The sequence below is a fragment of the Nycticebus coucang genome, chromosome 6 (assembly GCF_027406575.1).
Source record: "Nycticebus coucang isolate mNycCou1 chromosome 6, mNycCou1.pri, whole genome shotgun sequence".
NCBI lineage: Eukaryota > Metazoa > Chordata > Mammalia > Primates > Lorisidae > Nycticebus > Nycticebus coucang.
This window is the reverse complement of record NC_069785.1, coordinates 54,418,310-54,431,467: the sequence shown is the minus strand read 5'-3', so window position 1 is coordinate 54,431,467 and position 13,158 is coordinate 54,418,310. Positions and strand designations below refer to the sequence as shown.

Below are 13,158 nucleotides of genomic sequence, written 5' to 3'. Positions count from 1 at the left end.
ATGGGACTCTGTGAAGCAAACCAAAATATGAATTATAGATAGCCCTGAGAGAGAAGAAGAAAAAGGAAAAAGCATGGAAAATATATTTCAGGGAATTATTGAGGAAAACTTCCCTGGTATTTCCAAAGATTCAGATGTCCAGGATACGACATGGTCGTTAAACTCCAGGAAGATTCATAACAAAATAATAGTACATCTCCAAGACATATAGTCATCAACTTGGACAAAGTAAAAATGAAGGAAAAAATTCTACAAGCAGCAAGATGAAAACAACAACTAAACTACAAAGGAAAGCCCATCAGGCTAATAGCAGACTTCTCAGCAGAGACCTTGCAGGTCAGAAGGGATTGGGTTCCCACTTATAGTATTCTTAAACAGAACAGCTGCCAGCCAAGAAATATGAATCCTATAAAACTAAGTTTCATAAGTAAAGGAGAAATAAAAACTTATCCAGACAAGCAAGTACTAAGGGAATTAGTCACAACTAGACCTGCCCTATAGGAAGTACCTAGAACTGCGTTATACATGGATCAGCACAATCCATACTCACCAATGTAAAAACATCTGAAAATTAAAGCTCACTTAACTTTCTTTGCCTTATAAAACAAAGCACAAGAGAGAAATCAAAAGAACGAGTTATCATTTGACACAGTGAACAGAACAGTATTGTACTTATCAATACTAATACTGAATGTAAATAGTCTTAATCCCCCACTTAAAAGACATAGACTGGCTGAATGGATAGAAAACATACTCCAGGTATATGCTCCAAGAAACATACATAACTCACAAGGACTCACACAGACTCAAGATAAAAGGATGGAAAAAAAATTCCTTGCAAATGGAAACCAAATGTGAGCAGGTTTACCCATTCTCATTTCAGATAAAATAGACTTTAAATCAAGAATGGTTAAAAAAAAAAAAAAAAGACATAGATGGTCATTACCTAATGGTAAAGGGAGTACTTCAACCGGAAAACACAACAATCTTTAATATATATACACCTAACACAGGAGCTCCCAGATTCGAAAAGCAAATCCTACTAGATCTAAGCAAACAAATTAACAATAGAATTGTAATTGGTGGGGACGTCAGTGTCCTACAGACAGCTTCGCAGATTGTTAAAGCAGAAAATCAATAAAGAAATAGTAAACTTAAAGGGGACCCTAACAGATGTTTACAGAGCATTCTATGCCAAAACTACCGAATATACATTCTTTTCATCAGCATGTGGAGCATTCTTCAAGATTGATTATATCTTAGTCCTCCAAATAAGTCTCAGAAAATTGACAAAAACTGAAATCATACCATGTATCTTCTCAGACTACAGTGGAATAAAACTAGAAATCAATTCCAAGAGAAACTCAAATCTACACAAAGTTGTAGAAGTTAAAAAAACCTGCTACTGAATGACCTTTGGGCCAGTGATGAAATTAAGATGTGAATCAAAAGATTTCTCAAACAGAATGGCAAAGGCAACACCAGCCATCAGTATGTATGGCATATCGCAAAAGCAGTCCTAAGGGCTTTTATGCTTACATCAAAAAGACAGAAAGATCACAAGTTAGCAGTCTAAGGGTGTGTCTCATGGAACAAGAAAAAGAAGAGCAAACCACACCCAAAGCCAGCAGAAGAAGGGAAATAACAAAGCACAGAGCAGAACTAAGCAAAACAGAAGAGAAAAAAACCCACAAAAACACACACGCACATCAAGGATCAACAAAACAAGACATTGGTTCTTTGAAAAGGTAAACAAAATTGGTAGACCACCAGCCAGATTATCCAGAAATAGAATCAAGAAGATTCAAGTAAGAAAAATGAGAACTGAAAAAGGAGACATTACAACTGATGCTGCACAGATAAAAATATTATTCATGAATATTATGTAATCCTTTACACAGAAACTAGAAAACATAGAGGAAATGGATAAATTCCTGGAAACACACAACCTCTCCAGCCTGAATCAGTAAAAAATAGAAATCTTGACAGACCAATAATTAGCAGCAATACTGAAGCAAATCTTCCAACAAATAAAATCCCTGTATTAGATGTATTCACAGCCAAATTCTACCAGACCTACAGAGAACCCGTACCTATCCTACTGAAATTATTCCGTAACATCAAGAACATGGGTATACTTCCTAATTCATTCTGTGAAGCCAGAATCATCTTGATACCAAAGCCAGGAAAGGATACAACAGCAAGAAAACTACAGTTTACAGAAATATCTCTTAATGAACAATATCTCTTATGAACAAAAATGTATATGAATAAAAATGTATATATCTTCAATAAAATATTAGCAAATCAAATTCAACACCACATCAAAAAGATAATTCCTGTGATCAAATGGGTTTCATCCTAGGGATGCAAGGATTGTTTAACATACACAAATCAATAAACATGATCCACCACGTAAACATAAGCTAAAACAAAGACCATATGATCATTTCAATAGATGAGTAAAAGCATTCAATAAAATCCAGCACCCTTTCATGATAAAAATCCTCAAGAAACTAGGCATAGAAGGAACATACCTCAAAATTATAAGTCTGGCTTCGTGCCCATAGCTCAGTGGTTAGGGTGATGGCCACATACACCAGGGCTGGTTAGGTGCCAGCCACATACACCAGGGCTGGTAGGTTCAAACCCAGCCTGGGCATGCTAAACAATGACAACTACAACAAAAAAATAGCGGGTATTGTGGTGGGCACCTGTAGTCCCAGCTACTTGGGAGGCTGAGGTAAGAGAATTGCTTAAGCCCAAAGAGCATGAGGTTGCTGTGAGCTGTGACGCTATGGCACTCTGCCGAAGGTGACATAGTGAGACTCTGCCTCAAAAAAAAAAAGAAAAATTATAAAAGCCATATACGACAAACCCATAGCCAGTATCACACCGAATAGGGAAAAGTTGAAAGTGTTTCCCCTAAGAACTACAACAAGATACGGAGGCCCACTGCCACCACTTCTATTTAACATAATATTGGAAATCCTAGCCAGACCAAACAGGCAAGAAAAAGAAAGAAAGAAAGGGAAAGAGGAGGTCAAACTATCCTTGTTTGCTGACAATATGATCTTTTAACTAGAACACTGAAAGACTTCCGTAAAATACTTCTAGAATCAACAAACAAATTCAATAACATCTCAAGTTATAAAATCAAAGTACACAAATCAATAACATTTCTGTATACTAATAACAGTCAAGCTAAGAGTTAAATCAAGGACTCCATACCATTCACAATAGCTATAAATAAAATTAAATACCTAAGAATATCCTTACCAAGGAGTACTCTTTATAAGGAGTACTACAAAACACTGGTAACAGAAATCAACATCCTATGCCCATGGTAGAATCAACATCATTAAAATGTCCAGACTACCCAAAGTGATTTACAAATTCAACACAATCTCCATCAAAATACCAACATCATATTTCACAGATCTAGAAAAAATAATTCTGTGCTTCATTTTAAACCAGGCAGAGCCCAAATAGCTAATGGAACTCAATAAACAGAACAAATCTGGAGGCATTATATCTCACGGAACAAGAAAAAGAAAAGCAAACCAAACCCAAAGCCTGATGGTATGGTACTGATATATGGTACTGATATAAAAATAAAGACATAGGACAATGAAACAGAATTTAAAAACCCAGATAAAAAGCTATCTACTGGGTGGTGCCTGTGGCTCAAGGAGTAGGGCGCCGGTCTCATATGCCAGAGGTGGTGGGTTCAAACCCAGCCCCGGCCAAAAACCACACACACACACACAAAAAGCCATCTACCTATAACCAGCTAATCCCCTTTGGCAAGGAGAGAACAACGTGTTTAGAAAAGGAAGCACTGCTGAATAAATGGTGCTGGGAAAACTGGATAGCCACGTGCAGAAGAGTAAAACAGGACCTCTGTCTCTCACTGTATACAAAAATTAATTCAAGATCGATGAAGGCATGATACCATAAAATTTTATATTCTAAAGCAAACATAGGAAAAACTCCCATAGATAGCAGCCTAGGCAAAGAATTTACTACTAAGACTCAAAGGCAAATACAGCAACAACAAAAATAAATAAATAGGACATAATCAAATTAAAAAGCTTCTGCAGGGCTGGGCGTGCTGGCTCACAACTGTAATCCTAGCACTCTGGGAGGCTGAGGTGGGTGGATTGCCTGAGCTCGGGTTTGAGACCAGCCTGAGCAAGAGCGAGATCCTGTCTCTAAAAATAGCCAGGCATTGTGGTGGGCATGTGTACTCCCAGCTACTAGGGAGGCTGAGGCAAGGGAATTGCTTGAGCCCAGAAGTTTGAGGTTGCTGTGAGCTGTGATGCCACAACACTCTAACCCTAGGGCAACTGAGTAAGACTTGGGGGGAAAGAAAAAGAAGAAGATAAACAAGTGGCCAGCAAGCATGAAAAAATATTCAACATCACTAATCATCAGGAAAATGCAAACCAAAACCATAATGAGATACCACCTCCCCCCTGTCAGAATGGCCATTATTATTAAATAAAGTCAAAAGCAATACATGCTGGCATAGATTCAGAGGAAGGAACACTTACACACTGTTGTTGGGACTGCGTATTCATATGAACTCTATGGAAAAAGTATGGAGAGTCTTCAAAGAAATAAATGTAGACTTATCATTTGATCCAGCAACAAAAGAAGCCATTTTATCAAGTATTTTATTTTATTTATTTATTTTTTTTTTGAGACAGAGACTCAAGCTGTCACCCCAGATAGAGTGCCTTGGCATCATAGCTCACAACAACCTCCAACTTGAGTTCAGGAGATCCTCTTGCCTCAGTTTTTCTATTTTTAGTAGAGATGGGGAATGGGGGAGCGGTGAGGCTCACTCTTTGCTCAGGCTGGTCTTGAACTCGTGAGCTCAAGCAATCCACTTGCCTTGGCCTCCCAAAGTGCTAGAACTACAGGTGTGAGCCACCACACCTGGCCTTATCAAGCATTTTATACCTGCACTTGAATGTTTATCACACCACAGGTCTCAGTTGCAAAGATATGGAATCAACCTAAATGCACAACAGTTCATGAGTGGATTAAGAAGATGTGGAATATATATAACTTGGAATCAGCCATAAAAAGAAATGAAATAATGTCTTTTGTAGCAACTTAGAAATGCAGACTGTAATTCTAAGTGAAGTATCTCAGGAGTGGAAAAACAAACACCACATATACTCTTTAATAATTGGGAACTAAAAAATGGAACACACACAGGCACAAAGTGATGTAAAGGACATTGGAGACCAAGAAGGGGAGAGAGTGGAAATGAGTGAGGGGTAAGAACTTACCCGTCAGGTTCAATGAACATTATTCTGGTGATAGGCACGTTAAAAGCCCCGACTTAAGCATTTATACAAGGTATTCATGTAACAAAACATTTGCGCCCCCATAATGTTATAAAATTTAAAAAAACTCAGCCTAGTTCAATACTCTTTTCTCTGCAAACTGTTCAGTTTGTATGTGTCTATAATATTAAAAGAAAAATACAACAATTGGATGAATTTTTAACGATATTGCTTATATTTAGTTTAAGGAGAAGTCTTTCATTCTGAGCTTCTTTCAACAAATTCTTACTACGTGCCAGTTGTATGTCATGTACTGGACATACATAGTCATAGTGTTGAACAGCACACATACATGGAGCTTATGTTCTCTGAGAGAAGAGAGACAATAAATAAGTAAATAAACAGTAGCCTAACAGTAAGTAATTTCAAATAGTAATGGGGGTCTAAAGAAAATAGAGAATGGTAGTGGTAGTTGGGGATGATTTCAGCTATAAAAATCTAGGAAGGCCTATTTGCAGAGGTTTTCATTTGGGCTAAATTCTAAATAATGAGAAAGAAGCAGGCCCAAGAAGATCTGGGAGAAGCACATTGCAGAGAGATTTGCAAAGGCATGAGCAAGCCTGTGTTTCTGAAGAAATGAAATAAAGCCTGTGTTACTCCAGCTTAGAAGTAGACAGGTGTAGGAAAGGATAGATCGTGAAGGTCCTTGTAGACCATAGTAAGAGATTCGTATGTACTGTAATGGCTATTTTCCCACTGTTTTAGTGTTAAAATGCCCTTTATTTTATTAAATGATGATGATGTTACATCACAGATTTGTATTTAAATATCTGCATCTGTAAGTATGAGGGCCTTAGCTTCCCTTTACTTGTTTGTAAATAACATTAACACTTAACTGGTGTTGTAATCTGACTTGGCAAAACTAAAAGTCAACCCTATGTCAGTCCCCAAACTTTATTTTTTTAAAATTTTATCAGCCATGAAATCCAGTAGTTTGGAAACTATTGTGTCATACCATAGCAACTCCCAACACTTGAAAATCTGTCAATAAAGGTGTTAACATAGTATCTAGGCAGTTGTATGCTGACATTTTATTAATAAGAGACATTTAATTTAAATGCTCTTGAATCTCATTACTTTTTGTTCTCTTTCTCTCATCTATAAGTCCATCACTAGATCATATATATTTCTCTTTTACTTGGCAATGGCTTCCAGAACTTCTTAGTGCGCAGTCCTTCGAGTAGCCATTATATTTTTACAGTTTGCCAGAAGCAGCCCCGTATTTAGCATACTCAAATCCAAATGTTACTTAAAGTCAGTGCTCCAAGCAATTAATAATTAATGAAATCTAGAGGGCGGCGCCTGTGGCTCAGTGAGTAGGGCGCCGGCCCCATATACTGAGGGTGGCGGGTTCAAACCCAGCCCCGGCCAAACTGCAACCAAAAAATAGCTGGGCATTGTGGTGGGCGCCTGAGGCTGAGGCAAGACAATCACGTAAGCCCAAGAGCTAGAGGTTGCTGTGAGTCCTGTGACGTCATAGCACTCTACCAAGGGCGATAAAGTGAGACTGTTTCTACAAAAAAAGAAAAAAGAACATGAAATCTAGAGGTGAATGTACATGAAATGAGGATAGAAATACAGGCCAAAGGCTAAGTTCAACCTGGGTCTTGTCAGCTGGGATTATGTCATCCCTTTGCCCTTTGAATTTAGCATGTGCTATTTTCACATGTGATTTGTTCATGAAAGTGGGCATTAAAGTTTAGAGTACAAGTGTTTAAAAGGGAGTTTTCTTCCTGGAGAGTTCAAGCAATCATACAACACTTCTTCAGGGTGCTATTTGAAGGACTCGTGCAAGTTACCATACTTTGTTCTTTTTCTCCAAAATTGACCACATGATCAACTGGCTGATGGGAGAGGTCTAGAAAGTATCCAGCCATGTAATATGAAAAATGGAGACATATGTGGCTGGATACTTTCTGGACAGCCCTCATAAGTCTAGAAAGTGTACAGTTGAGGCTAACGATATGCTGCTTTAGGAATCCCCGATGATCACCATGCCTCTTTCATGGTATTGAAGCCACAGTGCCAAGCTTATTGTTGACTAGGTGTATCATTTTTACCATTCATCTTCATAAATAAGGGAAACTAAATTCTAAACAACAGTGTTTTTTAAACATTTTCTTATTAGCGAAAGAACTCTTTTTTCAAAGAAAATTCCAGGCTCCTAGTATGTAAAACAGCTTTGGCTCTAAGCCACAAGCTTATTCCTCTTCTGACCCTAATGGTTCCTAAGGGATATCTGTGAAAGCATCAAAGCTTTGCAGAGCACAGAATAAAAGCTAGAAAAAAAATTTGAGTTATAAATCCTGCCATAAAAAGATGGTTATACTGCTTAAATTGGCAGAGCCTCTACACGAGTTTCAAAAATAGATTTTAAATGTATATTTTTACCTAAAATTACATTTTCAGGTGGTGTTTATTATATAAAACAAAGCCAGGCTTTAATTGAAGTTATTCTTTTTAGAACACACTCTATATATAATTTGGGAATGGTGGTGCTACTTGAAGCTAAAACACTTTTTATTGACTATTTTAAAAAGTCAATTTCAAATTGGTCAGTATTTCTCTTCATAAATTATTTAATTATAAGTAAGGTCATAATATGTTTTATTAATATATGCCAATGTATTAATAATATTTATAAAATAATTATTTATTAGTTTTAATTTTTTTCTTTTTGTCTTCTAGTTTGCCAGGGTTTGGATACCTGATCCTGAGGAAGTTTGGAAGTCAGCAGAACTGCTCAGAGATTATAAACCAGGAGATAAAGTCCTCCTGCTTCACCTGGAAGAAGGAAAAGTAAGAATTTTATTTTCATTTACTGTCTTGGCCTAAAGCAGGGGAAGAGTAAGAGTTCATTTCAACTCTTACATTGGAAGAGTAAGCGTTTTCTTGGGCCAAACATTAAATACACGAACACTAGTGAAAGCTGATTAGCAAACAGAAAGGTCTGTGCATAGTTTTCGTAATATCCCACACTGCAGATAAACAAAAAGTCCTCACAAAATCACATGCAGCCTGGCCCATGGCCACAAGTTGGACACCCCTGGAGTGAAGAGAGTTCAAAAGTGTAAGTTTACTTTGACTTACTTAAGCCTAATTAGAAGTTAACTTTTTGAACTAATCTAAAATTTTTACTTACTAAGCTGAATAAAAATGGTAAACTCAATTTTTTATCTTAACAGAATTATCAATGACACAGGTTAGTAAAATTAGCAAATACTTTAAAAATCTTTTATTTTGATCTAGAATTTATTGTGAGTATTAGGTTTAGATTCACATCTAATGCTAAAACTCTTGGACTTAACTGTATGCTATGGGGAAGGATTATAGTGGGGTTTAAAAAACTTGCTAGACATTATAATTCACATTAATAATTATGCTTGGGCCAGGTGCAGTGGCTCACACCTGTAATCCCAGCACTTTGGAGTCTGAGGCATTCGATTGCCTTAGCTCATAGGTGCAAGACCAGCCTGAGCCAGCGTGAGACTCGATCTCTAAAAACAGATGGGCGTTGTGGCAGGTGCCTATAGTCCCAGCTACTTGGGAGGCTGAGACAAGAGAATCATGTAAGCCCAAGAATTTGAGGTTGCTGTGAGCTATGACTTCATGGCACTCTACCGAGGGTGACAAAATAAGACTCTGTCTCAAAAAAAAAAAAAAAATAGTTATGGGGCGGCGTCTGTGGCTCAGTGAGTAGGGCACCGGCCCCATAAGCCAAAGGTGGCAGGTTCAAACCCAGCCCTGGCCAAACTGCAACAACAACAACAACAAAAAAAAATAGTTATGGATATTTATTTATAAATAGCATGGCATGCAAGAGTAGAGAGAAAACACATTAATGGTATGATACATTATTTTTATTTTTTTTAGTAGTAATGAAGTAAAACAAGAAAGTAATAACATAACAAGGAAACTAAACTTAAAATATCTTGGATTGAACAGATCTTGGGCCAAAAAGACAAATCTAAATGAAATTGCAGACTATCTAGAAAGTAATAATAATATTATAAAAACAGAACACATCAAATGTATATGATACTACTGAAGCAGAGTTCAGAGAAAACATTATATTTTATATTTTAAATTTCAGAATATTACAAGGGTACAAATATTTTGGTTACATGAATTCCTTTTGTATAGTATGAGTCAAAGTTATAAGTGTGCCCATCACCTGGTCAGTGTGCATTGTACTTGTCAGGTGTGACAGGTACACACTCTTCTTGTCCTCTCCCATCTGCTTATTTTCTGTTGAGTTTTACCACCAAATGTGTTGATCAATTGGTTCCAGTTTAATAGTGAGTAGATGTGGTGTTTTTCCCTTTCTTATGATTCTTAGAAGAATGGTCTCTAGTTCCATCCAGGTTGTTATAAAAGGTATTGGTTCAACACTTTTTTGTGGCTGAGTAGTACTCCATGGTATACATATATCACATTTTATTAATCCACTCATGTATTGATGGGTACTTGGGTTGTTTCCACATCTTTGCCATTGTGAATTGCACTGCTATAAGTATTTGAGGGTGCATGTGTCTTTTTGACGAAATGACTTTTTCCTTCGGGTAAATATCCAATAGAGCAGGGTTCTCAATCTGTGGGTCGTGACCCACAGGAACTGTATTAAAGAGTCACGGCATTAGGAAGGTTGAGAACCACTGCAATAGAGGGATTGTTGGATCAAATGGTAGGTCTATTTTTAGTTATGACTTTCCATAGAGGTTGTAGTAGTTTACAGTCCCACAGTGTACAATAGTTCCTTTTTCTCCACGTCTACACCAGCATCTGTTTTTTGGGGACTTTTTGATAAGAGCCATTCTCATGGAGTTAGGTGATATCTCATTGTGGTTTTGATTTACATTTCCTGGATGATTAGAGACAGTGAGCATTTTTTCAGTCTATCTTCTTTTTTTTGTAAAGCTTGTGCTGACGTCTTTTGGCCACTTTTTTATGGAATTGTTTGATTTTTTTTCTCACTGATTTGCTTGAGTTCTTTATAAATTCTGGTCATCAGCCCTTCATCAGATGAATAGCATCTGATACTGATTGCATGGCTGAACAGAAGCTTTTAAATTCAATCAGGTCCCATTTGTTGTTGCTGTGATGGCCTTTGGGGTCTTCTTTATAAATTCTTTGGCTAGGCTGATGTCTAAAGAGTTTTCCTAACATTTTCTTCTAGAATTCTTATAGTTTTATGTCTTAGGCTTAAGTCTGTTATCCATTGTGAATTAATTTTTGTGAGTGGAAGGTGTGGATGCTGTTTCAGTCTATGGCGTTTGTAAAAAGAGGAATGGTGCCAGGTTTTAGAGAAGACTCATTGCTAGCAGCTTAAAGGATATATCTTAGGTGAGTAAAATTGAGGGGAGGAGACTGGCTGGGAAAAAGAGAAGAAATAGGCCAAATTTGGAGGGCTTTGAATGTGAAACTAAGGAATTAATTTATTCAACATTTATTGGTCACCTGCTCTGAGTTAAGCCCAATGTTAGACACTTTTGACTGTATTGTATTTTCTCATGTTGATGTTCATGGCAACCACATAGGTTGGTAAATGATGTAATCGCTATTTTCCAAATGCCAATGCTCAGAGACAGTAAGTAGTTTTGCCCAAGATCATACAGCCAGGAAGTGGCTTTTGGAATTTGAAGTGAGATTTGAATATAGAATTTTTACTCTAATTTTGGTGCTTATTCTATTTGATCATATTGGATATTTGCAAATAGTTTAATAAGTGGATTGCTTTAAGATATACATCTGACAGCCATGCTTAGTTTTCAAAAACTTTTATTTTGAAATAGTTTTAGTCTTTAAAAAGAGTTCAAAGAGAATAGAGTTCCCTTATACCATTCACCTAACTTCCCCTAATTTTGAAACCTTGCACAACTGTATACAGTAATCAAGTAGGATATTACCATGGTATAAGACAATTTCTAAACTACAGACTTTATTAGGATTTCACTAGTTTTTCTTTTCTTTTCCTTTTTTTTTCTTGTTGACAGAGTCTCACTATGTCACCCTTGGTAGAGTGCTGTGGCATCACAACTCACAGTAACCTCAAACTCTTGTGCTTAACTCTTCTCTTGCCTCAGTTTCCCAAGTAGTTGGGACTACAGGTGCCCACCACAATGTCCGGCTATTTTTTGTTGCAGTTGTCATTTTTTTTTTTTTTAGTTAGCCAGAGCTGGGTTCTAACCCACCCTCGGTGTATGTGGTTGGCGCTGTAACCACTGTGCTACGGGTGCCAAGTGGGATTTCACTAGTTTTTCTACTGATGCTCCTTTTCACTTCAATCCCTGCTTATAGGTTGCGTTTTGATTATCCTTAGTTGTGGCAATTTCTCAGTCTTTCTTTGTCCTTCATAACCATCACCATTTTGAAAAGTACTGTTCAGATGTTCTGTAGAAAGTCCCATCATGCTGTTTCCTCATGATTATGTTATCGCTTTTTGGGAAGAGTGCCATAGAAGTGATGTGATCATTTCGATGCAACATATTAAAGGGTGTACAATGTCAGTATGTCTCATTACTAGTAATATTAGCCATAATCAGTTGGTTAAGATGATGTTTGCCATGTTATGCACTGTAAAGTTACTATTTTTCCCTTTGTAACTAATGAATATTACTGGTGGGGGGGGCTTTGAGGCCATGTATATCTTGTTTGTCTTTGAACTTTGCCCACTAATCTTAGTGTTCATTGCCTGTTAGCAAGTATCACTGCGATGTTTTAGTGGTGACTTTTCATTTCCTTCCTTCCTTCCATAGTCATTCATTTATTGCTCATCCATTCACTTATTTATTTTTAATTTTAATAGATTTAGGGGATGCAAGTTGAATTATGTTACATGTCCATCTTGCATAATGGTGGAGTCTGGGCTTTTGGTATACCCACTAATCCCAGTAGTAGACATTGTACCCCACTGATAATTTTTTATACCTCATCCCCCCTTCTACATTTATTAATTGGATTTCTTTTATAGGAAAATATTGGCTTGGCGCCTATGGCTCAAGCAGCTAAGGCGCCAGTCACATACACCTGAGCTGGCGGGTTCGAATCCAGCCTGGGCCAGCCGAACAACAATGATGGCTACAACCAAAAAATAGCCGGGTGTTGTGGTGGGTGCCTGTGGTCCCAGCTACTTGGGAGGCAGAGGGAAGAGAATTGCTTCAGCCCGAGAGTTGGAGGTTGCTGTGAGCGGTGATGCCACAGTACTGTACCCAGGATGACAGTTTGAGGCTCTGTCTCAAAAAAAAAAAAAAGAAAGAAAGAAAATACTGCCACTTTCTTCCCCCATTTATTTACTAATTCAGTAATTTATTATGGGTTTATGGGTATTTCTTTTATTTTTTATTATTATCATTTATTTTATCCCTCAGATTATTCCAGTTTTGATCATCGAGTGCTCTCGTAGATTAGTTCCTTTGCCTTCTTCACAGGTCCCCATCCTTTTCTTATTTACTTTTCTTTTTTTAATACAGCACTTTCTTACTTTCTGGTACCACAAAATACTTGTATTTTCCCTGCCCCTGCCCTGGTACCTTTTATTGGAGGATGGTATTTAGCTACCAAAGTCTGAGTTCTAGGTGTGATCATTGCTGTTGGAATGACACTGCTTCTAGGCTCTCTTTGCATACAGAGCTAGGAAAGAAACAAAATACACACACACACACACGAGATGGACAAGTAAGTTCGCGAACTCATCCTACAAAAAGTGCTATGTATCTTGTTGCTGACTGTCACTGCGGTCACCTTTGAAGTACTTCTTTCTTTAGATTTCATTGTCTGCCATAGATTACTTACTTGTTAT

At 37.4% G+C, this 13,158-nt stretch overlaps 1 protein-coding gene across 4 annotated transcripts in view; it reads left to right on the top strand.

Annotated features, from left to right (window-relative positions):
• MYO5A (myosin VA) overlaps positions 1 to 13,158 on the top strand; it is a 210,103-nt gene that overhangs the window by 60,418 nt on the left and 136,527 nt on the right. For all 4 annotated transcript variants that reach the window (XM_053595125.1, XM_053595127.1, XM_053595126.1 and 1 more), the window contains exon 2: positions 8,049 to 8,159. In XM_053595125.1, coding sequence (XP_053451100.1) covers positions 8,049 to 8,159 — 111 coding nt within the window. The remainder of the gene's footprint in view (positions 1 to 8,048; positions 8,160 to 13,158) is intronic.